Here is a 24,454-nt window from a genome sequence, read left to right as displayed (position 1 = left end):
TTTTCTTTCCATTTTATTTTTTTATCAGTAATCAGGATATATTGCAATACTGGGTGTTTGTGAAGCAAATAATTCATTGACTTTATTCCAAAGCCTTGAAAAGGTTGTCTCCTGTTCTGTCAAGGATTGCTGGGATGGTGATATCTTTATTGAATGCAGCTATTGTGATGATTAGATTTCAGATCAATTCTGTATTATGGTTTATATCTTGTATACCCTATAAATTTTTTAAAATGAATTGAACGTTTTGAACATTCTTCTTCATTGCATCAGCTGTATTATTTTAATGAATGTCTTCTGAAGTGTTAATGTGAAATTTTATTGTAATCTTTCTCTGGATTCATTTTTTCCAAAGAATGGCCTTAATTGTACTTTTTGTTTGTTTGTCAAACAAACAAAGATTTTATATATACAGTATATATATATATATATATATATATTTAATAGAAATAGCAATCAACAGAACTTACCTTCGTCGTTCTATTTTCTTGTCTAAAAAGCCAAGTATATCAAAATAAGTATATATCTTCTTGTTCTTTGCTGAAGGAGAGCTTTTGTTAGAATGCAGTTGGGTTTTTTCTCTTTTATACCAATAATTGATGTATTTCCACTTCTTTTCCAATTCACGAACTGTATATACATATATATAAAAAAAAGCTGTTTATTTTCTACATATCAAATATATACAATAAAAGTTTTAGATTTCTTTTGTAATTTTCCACTGTGCTGGGGCCTTTGCTGGAACATATATAACATTAATAAACCCTTAGCAAAGTGAATCAAATTATGTTTTCATTACAGCCATAGCAGTTCTATGGCTCTTATCAATGCTAACTCTTATAGATGTCAGGAAGGCAATCCCATTTATAAACAGCCTACTTTATGAAGATAGCATTCTAGCAATCAATGTAACTGCTCCAAGTAGACATTTTAATGATAATAAAGATCCAGATTTACTCTTTATTTTCATTATTTTCAATTAGCACAGTAGTTGTGATTGCTACCACTGCCTTTCCACAACTTAGTATTAGTCATATGGTGCAAGGAGGCCTGAAGCTTTTGCTACACCAACTGAATAATAGTGATTAATTTAATTAATTAATAAAAAAATAACTAAATAATACAATAAAGAGTAAATCTGGACTTTAATTATGTATTCCAGTAATTAAAAAACTTGCTAGCTAAAAGAATACTTCCCGCAAACCATTATAAACCTCATTCCCTGAAATTTGAATTTATGGCCCCCTAATTTTAATTATCATTAGCATTAGTTAGGGCATATGATGCAAGCAAGCAACTTATATAGCATCAGCCAAAAAAAAAAAAAAAAAAATACCCTTCCCATTTTACCCATCCATTCACTCCAAATGTTTGTCTAGTTCTGCCTTGAACTTATTTAAGTTACTGACCTCCAACAGATGGAAGTTTGTTCTAACCATAGCCGGCATGGGCGACCGAGGGAATTTCTCAGGGCTCAATGCTTGCTGGGGCCCAGTGCTCACACAATACACAATGGTTAAGGAAGTAATTATTATAAATTATATGGTTTTGCACAAAATCAACAAGAAATGAAAGAACTGTTCTTGTTTGATGTGACAGGCTGTCATTGGTCAATGTGTCGGCTGTGTGGTAATTGCTAATTGGTGCTTACTGACACGTGACCAATGCCCTGATTGGTCTATACTTTTCATGCATCAGCTCAGCTGATGGTATCTTTTGAAGAATATTTTGTGTCTTATTATTATTACTAGCCATACAGTGCAAGGAAGCCTGAGGCTTATGCTGCACCAGCTAAAAGAAATTAAATTTTCGAGTTACCCTGAGAGAGAGAGAGAGAGAGAGAGAGAGAGAGAGAGAGAGAGAGAGAGAGAGAGAGAGAGAGAGAGAGAGTCAGAAGTAGAAGGGAATCACCAAGAAAGAGAAGAATGAGGATATTATTATTATTATTATTATCTCAGGACCCTGGGTGTGCCAAGCCCATACTCACCAGATGTGATCCCCTGGGGTTAAGCGACTCCTCCAAAGTGGCTCAAGTTTTTGCACTTGGTTTACTAAATACCTGTCTTTCGTTATTAATTCATAGTGCTTATTTAAATTTTTTCTTGTATCAGTGTGGCTCCTTTTATGATGGTTGTCTCGTTCCACCTATATTCCATATATAGATTGTCATAATTTGGTAAGTTAAAGTGTTATTTTATGTTTATGTTTAATAAATTATTTAATCTGCGAATGACTATACCACGAGTGTGACGATCAAAAATGCATTTGATAATATTATTGCATATGTTATATGAAGAAAAGTTTTTTGCATTTAGAGTAAAATGGGCAAGCGAGATAGAGACCAGAATCATAAATATCCTAGTGGATTTGAAAATAGAAAAAAAATTGGCAAAGAAACAAGAAGAAGCATCTAAATTGCAAAATGCAATATTGAAATTTGTTACTGTATCAAATTTGGAAACACTGAGCAATGATGAAAAGCTCAGTGTCAAGACCATGCCAACAATGGCAATGGTAGCAGTTACTAGTGAAGAAGAAATAGGAGATCAAGAAATAAAAGAACACACGAGAGAAAAAGAAATAGGTCAAGAAATAAAAGAACACATGGAAGAAGAAGAAATAAAAGAACACGTGGATGAAGAAGAAATAGGAGATCAAGAAATAAAAGAACACATGGGAGGAGAAGAAATACGAAGTCAAGAAATAAAAGTACACAACGAAGCACAAGACAAAAATTAAGCTTCTGAATCCCATTCCAGTGTTGGTGTCGATGAAAATTTTGCTGTTGAAGATCCAGCAACTTGGCTAAAATATATAATATCTGACCAAATGAGAACATTAATAATTAAAAAAGGACCAGTTCAAATAAAATCTGATAATTTCCTATTCAGAAATTGCTTTTTGTAGCAAAGGATTTAATGATTGGTCTCACCTAAATCTAAAAATTCCATAACATGAAGAGTCACCAGTTCATCGCAAATGTATAAATAGTTTAATCGAAAGGGAACTAAATTTAATTAGTGAAGAACTTATAAAGGAAAAGATGGAAGAATTACATCAAGTATTTGCCAGGATTATTGGAGCAATTATCTACTTGGCAAAGCACAATTTAGCATTAAGAGGAACAAGTGACAAAATTTTCAACCCCAGTAATGGACATTTCCTTGGCCTTATGAAACTGATTTCCAAATTTGATCCAGTTTGAAAAACCACATAAATAATTACTTAGAAAGACAAAGCACTGGTTTCAAAAAAATATTACATATTTTTCCCTTAGAATACAAGATGAATTAATTAAGCTAATTGGTTCAAAAATAAAGCAAACTATTGTAGACATGATAAACTCATCTAAATACTATTTTGTTTTACTTGACTGTACTCCAGAGAACAAGCCAACAAGAACAGTTATCGGTTATGACAGTAGCTTCAAGTGAAAGATCATTTTCAAAATTAAAACTAATAAAGAACTACTTGAGATTGTCAATTTGTCAAGAAAGGCTTACTTCATTATCATTAATATCAATTGAGCCAGAATTGGCAGATAAAATAAATTACGATGATATAGTGAGTGATTTTGCAGCAAAAAAGGGCCAGGAAAATGTATATGTGATTTTATTTATTTACTTTTTTTTGTGCAATAATATGTGATAAATAAATGCAGGGTGATCATAAATGAATGATAGTCACATGACAACAAATTATCCACAATGTTATTAAAACTATATTCTGTTTTCCTGAAGGTGATTCAAACTACTTTCCGAAAATGACAGCATATATCAAAATAATGTCAAAAATTAATTTTATCATTCAACTTTGTCCATAAGTTACATCATTTACAATTTTGGTTACTAAGTATATTTAGAAGGTTTTTTTTAATTTATTTCTGTAACAATTATCAGTCATTTTTATGACTATAATTCTGAATTAATATTGGATTATATCAAGTTAGCGGCACATGTCATATTTCTATGAAGCGGCACACTTCAATAATTTTTGATAACCCTGTAGTTATTTATGCAACAAGAGTAAAAAGTAGTGTATTATTTCATGAATTTGTATGAGTTAATAAAACACTTTTTACTTGAGTTGCATATATTTTTTCTAGGCCTGTAATTAAAACAGTTTGAAAGAAATATTTGACATTTGTAATGGCAAGGCATAACCTAACGAAAACTGTATAATTTGAATTCTACCATTTGACATTACTATTTCCCAGAGTTGAAGATTATTGGTTAAAAGTGACTCATAACCATGGTAATCAGTGCATAAGAGTGAAATAATGACATACAATGGACTTTTATCACACTCTTCCTTACGTTTTTTTTAACTGTTAGAAAAGCTACTACTTTAAACACTCATATATATGAAATATAAGGCACCTCCGTAGCCAGGTGGGAAGGAGCAGCAGTGCGTAGCACACGCTTCTTGATTAGACCGGGGTTCAAGCCCGTCACCACCAAATACAGAGGATGCGGAAAGGTCAGAGAATAACCACCGCATATCCCGGAGCAATATGGCCTTAGTTGCTAATGCTCCTAAAAACCAAATAACAAACAAACAATATGAAATATAAGGTACTGTTTATCTCGGGTGTAGAAAAAACTAATTTATTGATATTTTTGGATAATTGTTTGTTTGGATCATTACTAATTGTTTTTCTTTAATTTTGTTTTTGTAATTTGTAATGAAAATGCATGTGATATTTCAAGTCAATTGTTTATTATTTATCAGCATATGAAATATTGATCATAACATCACATTATTTTCTTATATTCTTACTATATGAAATAAATATGTAATAAGTATGAAAATTTGAAACAGTGGTTAATCTCCCCCCCCTTTTAATCCGAACTTCCTAGACTGTTTGTCTCACCTTGCGCAGGGCCCCGCAAAGTTTGCGGCCAGCTCTGGTTCCAACTATCAACCACCTGCTGGCTTAAGGCAAATTTCTGCATATCTATTCTACAATTGTCTTTCCTCAATTTGAATTTATACCCCCTCACGTGAGTAATCTGAGCAAGAGGAAGAATCCCATTAGCATTGAGCTTGCTCAATCCATTCAAGGTGTTATACACCTCAATTAGATCACCTCGCAGGTGCCTAGTCTCCAGAAGCTGCAATTTGCAGAACTTAAGCCTTTCTTGGTAATACCAACCCTTTGTTACACTCACCAATCTTGTTGCCCTTCTCTGTACTCGTTCCAGCAGCTCTACATCTTTCCTAAAATGAGGCCTCCAAACCTGTATACAGTACTCAAGGTGTGGCCTGACTATTGCCTTATACAAGGGGACAATCACCCCCTTATCCCTGCTAGCAAAATTCCTGTATATCATTGACAAGATACCATGAGCTACTTTTGCATGGTGTCTCATGCAAGAGTTTTTGCATGAGACACCATGCAAAAACTCTTGCAGCCTCTTTGCTGTGCAAAGAGGCTGCAAGAGTTTTTTATTAATGGTATTATAACTCCTAAATCTCTTTATTCTTGCAATGGTATCATAACTCCCAAATCCCTTTCTTCTTCTATTTTCTGTTCATCCCCAGTAAAACATAGCTGCCACTTTTCTGACCATCCCTAAAGTCTAAGTTTCTGAAGATCACTGTTGGTGCCAATCATTTAATTACTCTGTCAATCATAACATTATCTGCAAATTTTGACATCATGCCCTACATCCGTTTTTTGATGGGATACAGAGTGTGAAAGTGATCCCAGTACCAATTCATGGAAAATCCCTACTTTTTATATTAGCCCAATCTGAAGAGTAACCATTAATCGCAACTATCTGCTTCTTACCCTAGAGCCACCCTGTGCCCATCAATCTAAGGATTTTTCCATATGATTCCAACATGTAGCAGCTTATATGGTAAGCTCTTATTTGGAACTGGTCGTATGCCTTGTCAAATTCCAGGAAATTGAGGAAAAAAGGTGCAGATTCAGTCCCATGTAAATATGAGAAATCTTTTGGAGGATTTAGTTGGTACCATAATCAGGATAGTGGAGAACAAAAATGACCTAGGGATTATTGTAAAGTTCAACATGAATATTTTAAAATAAAAAATAACATTTTTTTTTTATGAAGCATTAACTATTTATGCTATTGTAATTACTAAGTTATTATAAGGGAGCATAAACTGAAATTGAGAAAAGACAGTTGTCGAATAGATGTGTGGAAATTTGCCTTTAGCCAGTGGGCAGTTGATTGCTGGAACAAATATTTCAAATGCAATGTCTTACTTTTAAGTTTCTTTTCGGCGATATTTTTTTCTTTCCAATCAGAACATAAGGCTGAAGCCACTTCTTTCCATGCTTTCCTTTTAACATCCTCATTGTGAAATGATTCCTCATTCAGATCCCATAAACATGGTCGAGTTTTGACCTGGAGAATCAAACTTTTAATATCTGTCTTCTCTTTAATAGCCTGAGAATCATCACTTATTTGATCACCATCTTGTTCCCTATCAGCTTCACTAAAGTTGCTTTCAGTACTGTTCAGAAAAAAAAAATTATTATTATTATTATTATTATTATATAAATTTATATAAATTCAGGTTAATATTTGAGACACTGTGTATGATTTAAGCTATTAGAATTACTATCACCTATTAGATTAACATGCTGACTCAACATAAATAATCTGTAATATATGAACTCAATTTCTTATTCGGTAAAATTTATCGTCAATAATTTTTATTACAAATCAGAGGTCAGCACTGAAAATTTTATGAAACATACACTAACTAATCTTATTTTAATATTCAGGTACAGTAGAACTTCATAAATTAGGCATTCAGAAGTCTTTAATCATGAAAAATCTGTTAATTTTTTGATTAATTCTCTTAGGGTAATGGACCTTATAAAAGCAGAGGGGAAATTTGCTTACCAGACATATAAAAAGGACCATGGATGCCAGCTCTGTGCATTGTTTTCCAAGCACCAATTCCTGTTTTACATATTTCCAAGGTTGCATATCATAGTTGCTAAGTATTTTCAATTCAGCAAAATATGCTCCCCTTGCCTGAAACCAATCAACTCGGCCATATTGTGCAATAGAACTCTAGAAATTTCTCTTGTTATTGATGGGATTCGAACTCAGATCTTTTCCATCCAGTGTGGGGAGAAGGACAATTATACAAACTGTTCTACACACAAGGGCTTTGAATATGATGTTATTTTTGTTATATCATATGGCTTCTGATTATGAAATTTGCACTTTGTGCTTCAGAATTAGAAATTGAATTGACAATAAAAATTAAATATTTCAGTACAAAAATGAGTGAAAACCTCATTAAAAGTTACCAAAAAATTGCAGATATAATGAATACTAACTTAGGATTGTATTCATCATGGTAAATTCAAAATTACTGTATAATTTAAGTAACTTATCATCACATAAAAAATTTGTCTGTATTTTCATTTTTTATTTTATGGATTTAATTCTTGCCATCCCTGCCAACAGTGGCAGTGCAGTAAGCAAAAGAGTTTTTTTGCATCTGGATTTTCTCATTTTTTTTTCTGGTTTTTTTCCACACAGCAACTTACTAAAAATTTAAAATTATATTATGAATGTTTTTTTAATTCATATATTTTTTGTTATGCATTATATATAATACAATAAAATATTAATATTATTAATTTATTTAGTTTCATTTAAAGCTATGTATTATTATTGAAGTGTGAAAAATTTAATCGAAATTTTCTTAATAATGTTTTTTTTTTTATTTTATGTTTGTGCATCGGCTTGCAGGTACAAATAATGTGGTTTGGGTTCTAGTTAATGCAGGTGTGTCAGGTGCAGGTCTAATGCAGTGGACCCATGTAAGACTAGAATGTGAGGTATGAATATTTCATTATTTTTTTTAAATTCATATATTATTTCTTATTTTTATGTATATATACAATATAAGAAAATATTAATAGTAGTGGTTGATATATTTTAATTTAAATATAACTGTTGTATTATCATTGTGTATGAAATTTGTATGGTCACTGTTCTTCTTAAATTAAAATTTTTTATTTATATATTTAATTTTTGTGGGTGCAAACAATGCGGATCAGGTTTAGGTACTGTTACTGGCAGTGCAGGTCTAATGCAGTAAACAAGCACAGAACTCTAATCAAAGATACTGTATTATCTAATAAATATTTTTTAGATTATTTACTTAGCAAAAAAGCATACTTCTTTTGTTACCAAGTTGAAGCTCATGCATTCATATTTTGCATCTAATCAATACATAGCATTATGCTATTTGCTAGTCTGAAGCATGCCGATTATAGAATACATACATAATACAAATGACCCATAAATACTTAGGCTACATGCACAACTTTCAAAAAACTGGAATTTTCAAAAATCTGGCATGTCCTACGCTCAGATGATGCTGAATTTGTCATGTTCTCCTGTATATAGATGACTTTAAGTGATAAATATCAATGTATATAGATGACTGTATGATGACGAATTGGAATAGCATTACGGATTACTGTTCCAACCCCACTGTTAATTAATCTTTCGACGAAATTTTGATGAAGTTAGATTTTTGTATTTCAGTGCTCTTTGGCTATTAAAAGTTGGTATGTGTCTCATTTCTGATGCAATGTTATTATAAAGAACTTTAATATTTACATATGAACAATCTGGAACTTGAAATAGTAGAGGTAAAAGAGGTGTGGTAGAAAAAAGTTCCTGGACTGCTGCAACAAAAAAAGAATGCAAATTGAAGGAGTTAAAAAATGGATTTATTTTTATTCAAAGTAATCACCACCTGATCGAATTCAGGGCCAATGCTAGAGGTGCACAAGTGAGGCACTTGCCACAGGTGCCACGCCATTAATAAAATATGCTTTACATTTAACATTCAATATTGAATTTCTACTTTCTCTCTACCCCAAATACAAAATATCTTTTCTTATTAATTGTACTGTTAGATTTTCACTATCAATAATTATACAAATATACCAGAGCAATAGGAACAGTAATCCATAATCCCTTAATGACGTTGAGTGCAGAAATACATGCTGGTATACTTTTAATCAGACCATAAAACTCTGATAATCACCCTTGTAATGCTGAGTGTAGGTGCTGATTATTCAATAAAAGATGTAGGTATGAAGACTTACAATTTAATTACAGTAAACATTCACACCTCACCCTCTTGCATTTAAGGACAATTATTTAAGAAAAAAATATAGTTAGGGTTGTTTTCCATTAACATTATTACTATAATTAATACCAGTCACCAGTCACATACTTTGTGAAATTAATAATATTGTTTATTAAGCTAATTACCTAAACCACTATACGTTTAAGGTGAAGTTTCAAGCATCTTACCAATACTCATGATCAGACCATGCTGTTGAGTGGCAGAAAACAGTCCAGTCCAGATATCTGGAGGAGTGGCCCACATATGACCCTCTCCAGATCCCCAGAACCAGCCTACACACCAATGCTGATATTTGGAGTATGAGAGCAAAGGTCACCCCAGGCTTCCACTACTCAATAAACAGCACTGTCGTGCAACAGCAATGTCCTGCTGACGAGGCTACTAGTGACGGTCGTGTTCCAAGCCGCTAAGTGGATTTTTCTTATTTATTGATTTGAAATTATTGTTTTTCTAAAACTTTTGATTTAAATTTAGTAGTATAACATTATTTTGTGATTTTTTGATTAATTTGGTGTATTTATTCTTTACTCGGCCTTGTAAAAGTATCGGTAAGGGTTTCCACGTGTTCGTAACTACCGCTACCGTTATTAACTTTCCCGCCATTGTGATACCATACTAGATATACCGTACTAGATAGAGTTAGTTGAACTTCGTTAGCAGTTAAATTGTACGTTTAAATAAATACATATAACGACTTAGATTACAAACGTAATATAATTAATAACATAACATAATTAATTAATAAATTAATAGAATCATGACTCAGACCAGAGCAGCAAAGCAAAAGGCTCAAGCTAATGGAAGTGCTGTGGCTCAGAGCAGAACTGAGGGGGGCAGTTGTCCTCTGACTCACAGCCTTATAAAATGCACTGTTTGCTTGATGTTTGCAGAGCAATCTGGTACGGGACATGATACTGCCAAGGGGGATGTCTTTGTGTGTGCGCGATGCAAGGAGTGTATCGATATCAGGCAACAACTCGGCGTTCTTATGGGCCTATATGAGAGCTTGAGTAGTTTCTTCGAGGGTGGATGCCCTCGAAGAAACTAAATTGAGGGGCCCATCAAGCTCTCAGCTGCCCACATCAACGCCAGAGCTTGCACTTGGGCATCGCGTGACACAGAGACAACCCCCAAGGCAGAATGCGCTGGTCTCGAAGGAACTAGTAGTTGTTGGTGACTCTATTGTCAGGGAAACGGGGAACATGCTTTGTAAAAAAGATAGGTGGAACAGGACCAGGGTATGTCTGCCAGGGGCAAAGGTTGATGACGTTGTAGAGCGAATATCATCTTTTAAGGGCACAAAAGGTGATATAGTTGTACACGTTGGCACTAATAATATTAAGAGTAGGAGACCGGCAGAATTACTTAACAAGTACAGGTCACTGTTGAACAAAAGCCGAGAATTAGGGTTGAATTTGAAAGTGTCTGCAATTCTGCCCAGACACGATAGGAGGGAGTATATGATGAGAGCCTTGTCGATCAATTCGGCCCTGGAAAGATTGTGCAAGGCTCAAGGGGTAGAATTTTTTTCAGCCTGGACTGTACTTGTTAACAGGAGAGATTGCTTCTACAGGGATGGGATACACTTAAATAGAAAGGGTGCAAGAATATTTGCTGATGCTATCGAGGCAGTGTTAGGTGGGTCGGAAAACTGCTAGCTTGGGGGGAGACAAAGACCAATAGATTGACAGTAGCCACTGGCAGAGGTGAAAGAGATTCTTGCACTGCTTCTATTAGAATGAGCAGAAGCCTGAAAAACAAGATGCATGGTATTTCAGAGACTGCTGGGAGCCATTGCGGTACAAGTAAACACATGGGTTGTGTTAGGGTAGCTAAGAATAGAAACAGGTGCAGGTATACTTGCGTGTACACCAATGCTAGGAGTTTAGTAAATAAATTTGATGAATTTGAGGCATTGCTCAAAACATCAAAGGCAGATATTGTTGGGATATCAGAGACGTGGTGTCACACAGATATAAGGGATGCAGAACTGCATCCCTTATATCTGTGATGAGGAAAGACAGATGTAGGATAGACGTGCGGAAATTTGCCATTAGCCAGCGGGTGGTTGGTTGGTGGAACAGACTGCCATCCCTTGTGGTGGAGGTTGATAGCCTAAATAAGTTTAAGGCTCAGCTGGACAGGTATTTTGAACGAACAGAGGGGTGAAGTGGAAGTGGGTTTTTTTTTTTTTTTTTTTGGCTGATGTTGCATAAGCTTGCTTTCTTGCATCAAATGCCTCTACTAATGCTAATGCTAACGCTAACTTAGGCCATATTACTCTACCTTTTGTATATATAATATAACTATAAATTGTGTGTGTTCTGCAATCGACTTGTTGTGAGTGGAACAAAAAAACATTAGTTTCCCGGAGAAATAACCAAGCTACCCACACCTGAGACCACCTGAAAAACCATGCTACCCATGCCTGAAACTGCCTCTAAAAACGATTCTATCCCCCACCCTTGCAGCAGCAGCACACCCAACAGTTTCATAATTTTGCCAATTTATTTAACGGAAATAGTAGTCAAGGGAACTTACCTTTGTTCCATTTTGTCTAAAAACACAAGTTTATCAGAATAGATATACTTCTTCTTTTTGGAATTAGGCTGCTTTTTATCTCTTTTATAATTATCTCTGATGTGTTTCCACTTCTTTTGTAACTGACGAACTATAAACAAAAAGAAAAAATAAATCTGTCTATTATCTACACATCAAATATATACAATAAAAGTTTCATGTGTTTCTACATTTATTTAACTTTTTTTTTTTCAACTCTGATGATATTGAAGCATTGTATGATGTGTTAAAGGCTCTCCTCACTGAAAAAAAATGAAAAAAAGATAGCAAATTGTGAACACTTTCTGTGCCAGAACTAATTTTCAAAACTCTGTTGGAGCCATTGCTGGAACACTCACCAAATTCAGTTGTTTAGTGGGTTTGTTTCTCATTGGAAAGAGACTCCCACTAAAGGAGAAGAAGAAAAAAAAAAAAAAAAAAATTAGGGGAACCACGGTAAATCATGTCACCTGCAATGTGGAAATTCACAAAATAATGCAGTATTCACTCTGGTACAATAACGAACCCTTTCCAGCCTGAATAGCAAAAATAAGCCGACATAAAAAAAAATAGTAATTTTCCAAATGAAAATAACTAATAGTAAATAGCCTTTATTGATGTCATAAAAAGTGAAAATTCCAAGTGAGAACTCCTTTGTAGTATAATTACTATTGAGTATGATTTTCAGTGCTGGATGTGCCTGATATACCACAAAACAAATTTGTCTTAAAATTAAAAAATAACCATTTTTTATGAGGTATAAAATACAGGGTGTCCACAAACCTCATTTGCAAACCTAAAATGTTATTGGGTACATGATACATAACTGAAACCACTTCGAGGTGATACAGCATTTTCAAGTTTTTATTCACCAATTGGAAAAATGTGTGCACTATAGTAAATACCAACATAATCACAAAGCTGTAATCATTAGCATTAGCATTAGTAGAGGCATATGATGCAAGAAAGCAAGCTTATGCAGCATCAGCCAAAAAAAAAAAAAAAAAACTTCCACTTCACCCCTACGTTCGTTCGAAATACTTGTCCGGCTGAGCCTTAAATTTATTTAGGCTATCAACTTCCACAACAAGGGATGGAAGTCTGTTCCACCAACCAACTACCTGCTGGCTAAAGGCAAATTTCCCCACACCTATCCTACATCTGTCTTTCCCCAATTTGAATTATGCCCTCTCAGGTGATTATTCTAAGCAAAAGGAAGAATCCCATCAGCACTGAGCATGCTCAAACCATTCAAGGCTTTATACACCTCTATCAGATCACCTCACAAGTGCCTAGTCTCCAGACACTGTAATTTGCAAAACTTAAGCCTTTCTTTCAAAGAGCAACCCTTTGTTCCATTCACTAATCTTGTTGCCTTTCTCTGTACTCGTTCCAGCAGCTCTACATCCTTCTTAAAATGAGGCCTCCAGACCTGTATACAGTACTCAAGGTGTGGCCTGACCATTGCCTTATACAAGGGAATAATCACCTCCTTATCCCTGCTAGAAAAATTCCTGTATATCATTGACAAAACACCATGAGCTACTCTTGCAGCCCGTCTGCACTGCTCAGAGAACTTCATATCTGCCTGCACAATTACCCCCAGGTCCTTTTCATTCTCTACCACTGTCAGTGTAGTACCACAGACTTGATACGTTGCTCTGGGGTTGCTGTTTCCTATATGTAGTACTTTACATTTGTCAATGTCAAACTTCATTTGCCACCTCTCAGCCCATCTGCTCAACCTTTCCAGATCCTGTTGCAGCTCATAGCATCAGTAGTGTCCTTAACAACTGTGCCAACCTTTGTATCATCTGCAAACTTGGACATTAAGCTAGATATACCATCACCAATATTATTTATAAATACAGAAACAATAATAGACCCAACACTGAAACCTGAGGGACTCCACTAATAATATGTAGTCCACAATGAGCAGTGTCCATTGATTACCACTCTCTGTCTTTTCCCCCTCAACCACCCCTTTATCCATAGCAGCAATTTGCCTCCAATGCCACACTGCTCCAATTTGTGCAGCAGTCTTCCATGTGCAACAGTATCAAAAGCCTTTCTAAGATCCAAGTATATAATATCAAAGTTATTCCCTGAATCCAGCTCTTTTGTGACTGCATCATAGTATCCAATCAAATTGGTCAGGCAAGGCTTCCCCTTAACAAAACCATGCTGTGTCCAAACTATAACTGAAGTCTTGTCTAGATAATCCTGCAGTGCTTCTTTAACCAGTGCCTCCATTAATTTTCCTGGAACAGAAGTTAAACTCACAGGTCTATAATTACTTGTGTCAGCCTTTGATCCTCCTTTGTGAATTGGAGTCACATTTGCACTACTCCAGTCTATGGGTATCTGCCCTGAGTCCAAGGAAGCTCTCATAATTATGGCTAAGGGTTTGCTTACTTCCTTTGCTGCCTCCTTTAATATAACTGGATAGATCCAATCCACCCCAGCTGCCTTTCTTGTGTTTATCTTCAATAATTTCTCCTCTGCTTTACTCTCAGTTATTACAAGATTATCTAGCTTACTGCCAGAGTTGAATACACCTCTGGCATTCCCCTTGCCGAACAACTCCTCATGTGTGAATGTCGATGCAAAATATTCATTTATTTTGTTAGCTACCTGAGCAGGATCATCAACAGTTGAACCATCGATATCAAGTGGACCAATCTGATTCATTCCCTTTCTTCTTGAGTTTACATAAGTAAAGAACTCTTTGCTGTTTTTCTTTGCATCCTTTGCCAAAGATTTCTCATAATCTGCATTTGCCTGCCTAACCTCCTTTGTGACTTGATTACAGACCAGCTTATATCTATCATAGGCTTCTGTGTCACGTGTTAAGTTGTATGTATCCCATGCATTTTTCTTCTCTGCCATGTGTCTCATTAGTTCATCTGACATCCATTTAGGCCTAAATCTTGAACAATATTTCTTAGTTGGTATGTAAAGCCTAGTAGCTTCCAGGATTAATTCTTTGAATGCTTCCCATTTTGAATTTGCTGTTGGTAACATCATCAGTTGGTCCCACTGTATAGAATTTAAATACTGTCTCAGACCATCGTAGTCGCCTTTATGAAAGCAATAACCCTTCCCTTTACCCCTGATGGTAGTTACCTCTTTGAGTAAATCCCACTTCAGCACACTGTGATCACTGCCACCCAGTGGTTCCTTTATCTGCAGATTCTTAATGCATGAAGAATCACTACTGATAATCAAATCAAGAGTATTACTTCCTCTAGTTGCCTCCCGAACATGCTGATGTAGAAAACAATCATCCAATAAATCCACAAAAGCATTGCTAGTGTGTGACCTACCCACAAATTCCAGTCAATATCTGGGAAATTAAAATCCCCCATTATAAGACTCTGTGATTTACTGGCCAACTCTATTTCCCTATACAGTTTCTTATTATACTCATCAGAGTCATTAGGCCTATAGCACAATCCTACTCTCAATTTTGATCTCCCAATGCTTATGTCACACCAAACTGACTCTACACTGCACTGTCCAGCGATGTCGACTGGCTTCACTTCCTTGGATTTTGTGTGTTTCTTAACTAATAGCATAACCCCTCCTCCCTTCCTATCCTATCTATCCTTTCTGTAGACGTTGTACTCCCCAAATTCCAGTTCTGCATTCCTTATATCTGTGTGACATCATGCATGGACTTTTCTTCTTTGGGGAAGCTGCTGTCACAAGCATCGTCTATGAGGACATGTTGGTTTGGTTTCCAAAAAGATGGAGCTCTGTCATCTCACCACAAAGAATTTCGTGCAAACCCAAATACACTGTTTCCTGGGAAATGGATTGGAACAGGAGCACTGATTTTGTGGCTCCTACAATCTACTTTAGATTAGATTTTGACTACTTTAGATTTTACTCTTTGGGATTATTGAAAAGCCTTGAGTATATTTCATCTATGCTAGGGAATTTATGGAACCTTCATGTTGACAGGGATATGTTGTGCCAAATATGTGAGAAAATCGATTATGCAGGGGATCTACTGAGTAACTAAAAGTGCCCACATCAAACACCTCTAATTAAAATTTGAAGGTATTCTCTATCACCTGGATTGCTTTCATGTTTGTATCATGTACCCTATTCACACAAAAACGTTTTTGTTTTAAGGTTTGGGGCATCCTGTATTTATGAATAGCCACCTGACAGTATATTTTCTTATGTGACCTACCCACAAATTCCAGTCAATGCTGCATAGGGCATATGCAGCATTGGTTTATATCGTTGCTCTCTCCCCCCCCTTTTTTTCTATACGTGTGTGTGTGTGTGTGTGTGTGTGTGTGTGTGTGTGTGTGTGTGTGTGTGTGTGTGTGTGTGTGTGTGTGTGTGTAAAAATGTATTAAAGAGAGATTGTAAGAAATAGTTACAATGAATTGCTATTTATAGCAGAAAGAACCCAACGACCATAATGGAATATAGTTTGGTAGAAAAAGCGGAATAGAGGATAATGGGAATGGGCTAACAAAACCAGAAGTCGAAAGTATGGAGAACATGGAAGGTACATAAAAAATAAGTAAAAAACAATAATAAAAAGTACTTAATGCCGTATGATTTCAGCGGTCAACTTTAAGGGTCAAACATCAAAAACACAGCAAATATGGCAAGATGTAAGGCCCCTGTTTCTGACATGACATATCCTTAGCAAATATACATATTTGTGGGTGCCTGCAAATGAAGGCACCCACAATAATTATTTCTGCTGACATCAAATAATTAGGTGCCTCCATAGCCAGGTGGGCAGGAGCAGCAGTATGTAGCACACGCTTCTTGATTAGACCAGGGTTCGAGCCTGTGACCACCAAATACGGAAAGGTCAGGGAATGACCACCACATATCCCCATAGCAATATGGCCTTAGTTGCTAATGCTCCTAAAAACCAAATAACAAACATAACAACAAACAAAAAAAAAACACAAAATCAAATAATTATTTCTGCTGATATTAGATCATACATATTTGCATTACCTATATTTGACTATTTTTTAAATATGTTTCCCCCCATATCTGATGAGAGCTATAACATTTTCATTTTATTTCTATTTCCATTTTATTATTATTCTGATCTACTAATTTTCCTTTATAGTTCCCCCACTTTATATTGGCTTGGTAATTCAGCTCATAATTTTCTTAATTTATCATAACCTCTAGGATTTTAACATTCTTTCATCTTTCACAAATCTACTACACTTCTTTTTCTATTTTCCTCACCCTACTAGTTGCTGGCACTTTGTATAACTTTCACATCCATTTATGCACATTTAATTCAATATTTAATACAACTCTTTAATATATATATACACACAGGGTGATTCACTACCAGTACAACAAACTTGCAGGAGGTGTAGAGGGCACAAAGACAAATCGGAATCACATAGCATTGCAGGGTCTGAAATGCCTTCATCATGCGGTAGAGGACGTTGAACGGGAAGTTGCGTGAACAGCGATCCTGCTGGAAGTCAGTATTTGCGAACCGGTTCCCGAGGCAGTAGGATGGACGAGTATTCAAACGTTGAACTGGCCGGCATGCACCTTGCGTATGGAGCTGTGGACTGTAATGGGCGTGCCGCTCTGCGCCGTTTCCCGCACAGGCGTGCTCCTCATCATACGATTTTCACACGTGTGCACAGAAGGCTACGTGAGACTGGTTGTTTCGCAAGAGGTACCGTGAATCGAGAGCGAACGACACGTCTTGCAGAAGGCAATCTGAGTACGAGTACTCGAGCGATAGGCCAACGATTGGGTCTCAATCCACTGTATGGAGGATACTGTCAACAAACCAAATGAGTTCATACCATCTGCAATGCGTCCAATCATTGGAGCCTGCGGATTATCCACTCCGGAGGACTTTTGCTACTTGGTTTCTTCAACAGAAACGGTTTGCAAATGCCGACTTCCAGAGGGATCGCTGTTCACGTGACCTCCCGTTCAACGTCCTCTACTACATGATGAAGGCATTTCGGACCTGCAATGCTATGTGATATTCCGATTCGTATTTGTTCCCCCTACACCTGCAAGTTTGTTGCGCTGGTAGTGAATCACCCAGTATATACAAGGTGTTTCAAAAGTGATGGTCAATAATTTAAAGGTGAACCGTACAGACTACAATATGCAAAAAAACCTAGTAAACATGGGCCCTAAAGTGAATCGTTTTTGAGATAATGCACATTTCTAGTTGGGATCCACCACTGACAAGGTGAACTGTACAGAGTTAGGATCCATCACTGACTTGTTTGTTTAGGTTAGGTTATGCTCATTCTCTCCATTTTCCCTTTCTCAATGCTCTGAGAAGTAGCCGGCATACTAGTAATCATCAAAAGATAGTCAACATGGAAAGAGGTTACAGCAACGAAGAGTATGTGGACATGCACTTCATGTATGGTAAAGCCAACGGCAGTGCACTCGAGGCTGCGGCCCTGGGTGCCAAGCATTATTGTGATTGAGCGATTCTCTGAGCTATTTACAAAGTGTTTTCTTACTGCGACAGTTCTTGTTAATTTGGAAAGTTTTTCTTACGTTTAAAGCTATTTATTGTTAACTTACTCTTACGAATTGTAAGTAAGTTACAGAAAGGAAAACCACCTTTCTTTTTTCTTTCCTTAAACTAACAAACTAACTTACACCGGTTGGTCACTCTAGCGGCACTGCTCCTGCCTCCCCGTGGCGGGGCCGGTAACCTTGGCAGAAAAGCCTCTCTGCCCGGAGCTAAAAGGAGCTGACATGGATCTCAAAGATAGTTATCCATCTGTTGTGCCTTGTGCCTCAACCTGTTCAAGGACAGACCAAACTGATTTTTTGACACCTCCCATCCTAAAAGACAAAGAACAGAAGTTTCCAAAAAGGAACCACCTCTGTTTCTTATAATACATTCCCAAACAAGTCAACCAATAGGTGCACTTTCTCCATTTCTTATCCAGAAATGCCTCGAGAATGCTGCCGGACCACCTAAAATGGTGAAAAGACTCCGTTCCGGAGATCTACTTATAGAGACTATGAATAGTAGACACTCTGAAGCCCTACTAAGAATCCCAAAATTTGCAAATATTCCTGTCACAGTAACTCCACATGCCACCCTAAATTCATCCAAAGGAGTGCTCTCTGAGTGGGACTTATTAAATGTTACTGAAGAGGAATTAGTCCAAGAGCTACAAGACCAAAAAGTTATACAGGCAAAGCGAATTAAAATCAAGAAAGATGGTGAACTGGTTCCGACACGCAGTGTTTTACTGACCTTTTCAACACCAATTCTTCCAGCTACAGTTAAGGCTGGATATCTGAACTGTCATATCCGTCCTTATATCCCTAATCCGCTCAGGTGCTTCAAGTGCCAAAAATTTGGCCATGCCCAAACAGTGTGTAGAGGGGTTTCAGTGTGCCCCAACTGTGGATCCAAGGAACACACTCAGACAGACTGCCCAGCACAAACACCAGTATGTCCAAACTGTAACGGTAGTCATCCAGCTTACTCAAAAGTTTGTGAAACCTGGAAAACAGGAAAGAAGATACAGAAATACAAAATAGAAAACAAAGTGACTTATCAAGAAGCAAGGAAACAAGTTTTACTCACAGTACCGAAACTCTCATATGCAGCTGCAACACAAAAATACAAATCAGAAGGAACCCAAACTGAAGTGTCCATACCACCAGCTACATCCATCTCCGGCTGGGCTTGGGCTGTTCTAGCGAATCCGCAGGAGTCTCCTAAAGAACAAGTAAAAGACCAAGCAAATAATACCCCAGTCACCGTACCACCAACTATTACTCCATTTCGTTCAGATACTGAAAGTCTGAGAAATCTTAAACTGCAAAATACTTTAACCGCAGATATGGAAACCGATAACACCACCAACAATGATGAAACCATCTTAGAAATACATGCTGAGGAAGACATGGATACTGCACGACCTACTTTCCCGAGAAAAGATAAAATAAAACTGGAACGTCATAAAGAGATTGGCTCTAAAAAACAGTCAGAAATACTTCCTACTTCAAAAGCTAAATAATGGATCAGTTGATTCAATGGAATTGTAGAGGCCTCCGTAGCAACATAGACGATATTCACGACTTGATAAATCAGCATCATCCAGTAGGCATCTGTCTACAAGAAACGAATCTCTCTCCACGAGTGACACTCTCAATTAAAAACTACACCTTGTTCAGGCAAGACAGGATCTCTGCCCGTGGGTCACATGGTGGTGTAGTAGCGATATTGATTGACAGTAAAATCCCGTCCAGACGCATTCCTATACAAACCACTTTAGAAGTAGTTGCAGTATGCCTCACTCTTGGCAAAACGATATATATGGATACTCTTGTATCCATATATATCTCACCAAATCAGAACTGCTCGATAGCTGATCTAGATGATCTTATCTTACAACTACCTTCTCCTTTCTGTATATTGGGTGATTTTAATGCGCATCACCAATTATGGGGATCTTTACATACAGACAACCGGGGATGCACGATAGAGGATTTTCTTGTAAAGCATAACATCACACTGCTGAACACAGGCTCCGACACCTATGTCCATTTTCCAACAGGCTCACACTTCTGCTATAGATCTGTCATTATGCTCACCAATGTTATTTCCAGACTTCGATTGGAGAGTTTCAGAAAATCCATTAAACAGTGACCATTTTCCTATAATCTGTAAGCTCTGCACAAGAAGAAACTTACCAGTAAGGTCGAACTAAGTGGAAATTCTCAAAAGCTGACTGGAATAAATATGCATCAAGCGTTACACTAGATGATGATATTATCCATCATCACTCTATAGATGACGCCGTTAAACACATCACAGAACAAATTTTGGCGGCATCTGCTACTACCATTCCTAAAACTACAATTAAAGGATCCAAACACAAAAATTACTGGTGGAATTCGGCATGTAACACTGCTAAGAGGGAAAAGAACAAGGCATGGAATCAGTTCCGAAAAAATCCAACCACTGCCAATCTGATTATCTACAAGAAACTTAAAGCCCAGACCCGATACATCCGGCGAAAAGCTAAAAAAGAGTCTTGGATTCGTTTTGCTTCATCTGTCACTAAAGACTCAAGTGCAGGACTGATCTGGCAGAAAATAAGATGCCTTACCGGAAAGTCTCCATCAATTCCTTCCTCAATCATCGTCTATAAAGGACAAGAGGTAACCCTTCCCAAGAATATTGCAAACATCCTCGCGGAATCTTTTGCTCACCATTCTGCATCAACTTTCATCAACATATGATCCAACTTTCCTAAAAGCCAAATCAGTAGCTGGAAAATATAAAATAAAATTCAGAACGAAGTCAGCCCTCTCTTATAATGAACCATTTACCATATATGAATTAGAAGAATCTTTAAAAAAATCAGCCAATAGTGCACCTGGTCCAGACGGCATATACTACTTAATGTTAAAAAATCTAAATGAGAGAACTCGTTACTCTCTCCTAAAACTTTTCAACCGAATATTTGTCGCAATTTACTTTCCCCTATCCTGGCGCCATTCTGTAGTTCTACCCATTCCCAAAACCAGGAAAAGACCAATCAGACCCGCACAATTATAGACCAATTTCACTTACTAGTTGCTTAGGTAAGACTCTGGAAAAAATGGTACATTGTCGCCTTACCTGGTATCTGGAAACTCAAACTACCGTGAACAATGATCAGTTTGGTTTTCGTAAAAAGAGATCTACCTTAGACCTTATGATAAAGGCTGAGGCAAATGTGCGAAATACATTCATAAAAAACGAACATTTGGTTATGGTGAGCTTAGATATAGAGAAAGCCTTTGAAACTACGTGGTGTCATGGCATCCTTCGTGACCTGCATGCCCTAGGATTAAAAGGACATTTACCAGCATTAATTCAGAGCTTTCTCGAATATTGAACTCTCCAGGTCTGTTATCGAGGTACTCTCTCCAAAATCTACAAACAGGAGGAAGGAGTTCCACAAGGGTCAGTCCTTAGTGCCACACTCTTCGCAGTTAGAATACACACTCTAACAATAACCATACCGAATTCAGTAGAAACTTATCTTTATGCCGATGACCTCGCTATATCCAGTCACTCACAAAATATGTACTCTATCGAAAGGAAACTCCAACTATCAATAAATAAAATACAAACGTGGATGTCACAAAATGGTTACAGACTGTCAGCAGAGAAAACTGTCGCTATACACTTCTGCAAGAAGCGAAAACTGCATCCTGATCCTGAATTGCGACTGGAAAATCATGCTATTCCAGTCAATGACAATATTAAATTCCTAGGTTTAATATTGGACAAGAAATTAAACTTCCTGAAACACATACAGCATGTACAAACTATTTGTTTGAAGAAAATGAATATTCTTAGAGTTCTTTCTGCGATGTCATGGGGAGCTGATCGACTCTCTCTTCTTCACCTGTATAAAACTATAATCCGATCCAGACTAGACTATGGTGCACCCGTATATGACTCAGCTAGAAAATCAGCATTACAGTCCCTAAATACCATTCAACATAATGCACTTAGAATAGCTCTAGGTGCCTTCCAAACGTCGCCAGTCCAGAGTCTTTATATTGATGCACATGAACCTCCATTATCGTTTCGGAGGCAGATGCTGCTGCTTACGTATGCGCCAAACTTCGGAGTATGCCCTCACATCCCATCTGGCCTTCCGTGTTTACTCCATCTTTCCAAAATTTATACAGAAATAAACCTGCTGGAATCAGATTGAAGGATGTTACACAAAATTGGAGTGTCCCACTAGACAATATCCACCCAGACACCGGAGAAACTGAGCCTCCATGGTCCACTTTCAAACCTTTATTCGATGAATACTTTCAAAAGTGGGGAAAACAGGCATTGGACCATCAAAATATACAGCAGCTACATTCAACTCATGCATCAGCAAACACTCACTGTCTTCAAATATATACTGATGGATCCAAATCTGATACAGATGTAGGTGTGCTGCAGTAGTCCTTCCCACTTGTGTAATCTCCGAAAAACTTTTCCCAAGTTGCAGTATTTACACCGCTGAACTCTATGCAATACAAATGGCTATCAAACATGTCAACAACAGGTCTAATGAAGAAATTATAATCTATACCGATTCCTTGAGTGCAGTAACTTCTATACAACGTAAATGTCTGAACTCTCATCCTATTCTGAAAGAAATCAGAGCTCAGCTAATCAATCTCGCAAAATATAACATAGAGGTAAGGTTCTGCTGGATTCCTGGGCATGCTGGAATCCAGGGAAATGAGAAAGCAGATCAAGCAGCAAAAAATCCAGTCAACCCCGTATCTTCACTTGCCTCGATTCCTTATATGGACTGTAAACTTATCATAAAACAGTTATGTATTGACCAATGGACATCAGTATGGCAGCAAACAGACCCAAAATAAACTTTTCCAAATAAAGAAAAAGCCACAGTACTGGAAATCTAGTTCACGATTAAACAGACGAGAAGAGGTTGACCAATGGAACGGAATGACCAATGCGTGTCCTTGCAAGGACACGCATTGGTCATTCCGTTCTCACCCACCTCCATTTGTTGACAGGGGATGAACCTCCTCACTGTCCTCATTGTTCCGCCCTACTTACAGTGAAGCACATTCTCCTCGAGTGTCCTTACAATCATGCTGCCTGATTAACAAATTTTAAATCGGTTTTAACCCAAAACAATTCATTAGAGATGAACCATATTCTTAGTGATGACGCAAATCTATCCGATTTATTTAGTTTTTTAAAACAAATTCATTTATATGAACTTATCTGACATATGACTGGAAAAAAAAAAAAAAATCATTTGCACGATTACTGTGACAGGCACAATTTGGCCTCAGTTGCCCTTGTGCCAATAAACTTCCATTTAAACCAACCAACTCGAGGCTGCACATTTGTACCAAGAAGCATTTCCCTGCTGAAGGCAGCCCAACAGATGCACATTCATCAGGGTACATCAATGCCTTAGAGGACATGGGTGCTTTGCACACAGAGTATGAACAGGTAGTCCCAGAAGCATAACACCTGATGTTTAGGAAAGGGTGTTAGAAAGAACATCCTGTAACATGTAACATCTGTAAAATCCTGTGGTGTTGAAACCAAAAATTAAAAATGTATTATCTTATGTTCAATAAAACCACCCTTAGTAAATGATTCACAGCTTTTTGCTAAACTAGTGCTCCCATAGTCAGTGGCAGATCTTAATAGAAAATGTGCATTATATCTAAAACAGTTCATTTGCGGCCCAATGTTCACTGGGACTTTTTTGCTTATTTTATTTCGTACTTTTCACCTTTAAATTATTGACCTTCATTTTTGAAACACTAGTAAATAGATTTTTATTGAATTTTTCAAATGTATGAATTCATCAATGGTAATACAGATATTTCAAAATACATTTTTTCTCTTACTTCCAAGTTTCTTTTCTGTTGTTTTTTTTGTTTCCCAACCAGGACGTAATGCAAGTGCCACTTCTTCCCAAGCCTTCATTTTAGCATCCTTATTGCGGAATGTGCCACTTTTCACATTCCATAAACACGGATGAGTTTTGATCTGGAGAATCAAACTTTCGCTGTCTATTATGTCGCCAGTAGTTTCAGAAGGATCATTGAGTTGATCTTCCTCCATAGTAACTTCACTGAAATTGCCTTCAGTGCTGTTGAGGGAAAATAATAATGATATAATAATCATATAAATTTATAGAAATCCAGCTTAATACTTGAGGTGCTG

The 24,454-nt window shown here is 36.8% G+C and overlaps 1 protein-coding gene across 1 annotated transcript in view; it reads right to left on the bottom strand.

Moving 5' to 3' along the window:
• LOC150084109 (uncharacterized) overlaps window positions 1-24,454 on the bottom strand; it is a 44,763-nt gene that overhangs the window by 3,682 nt on the left and 16,627 nt on the right. The window contains exons 3-6 of the mRNA XM_090376120.1: window positions 24,136-24,380; window positions 11,704-11,833; window positions 6,236-6,486; window positions 471-630 (exon numbers count right to left, since the gene is read on the bottom strand). Coding sequence (XP_090232246.1) covers window positions 471-630; window positions 6,236-6,486; window positions 11,704-11,833; window positions 24,136-24,380 — 786 coding nt within the window. The remainder of the gene's footprint in view (window positions 1-470; window positions 631-6,235; window positions 6,487-11,703; window positions 11,834-24,135; window positions 24,381-24,454) is intronic.

This window comes from Mastigoproctus giganteus, chromosome 6 (genome assembly GCF_048544385.1).
Source record: "Mastigoproctus giganteus isolate SK-2022 chromosome 6, ASM4854438v1, whole genome shotgun sequence".
NCBI classification, from domain to species: domain Eukaryota; kingdom Metazoa; phylum Arthropoda; class Arachnida; order Uropygi; family Thelyphonidae; genus Mastigoproctus; species Mastigoproctus giganteus.
The sequence above is the reverse complement of the archived record's forward strand: the minus strand, read 5'-3'. Positions and strand labels throughout refer to the sequence as shown.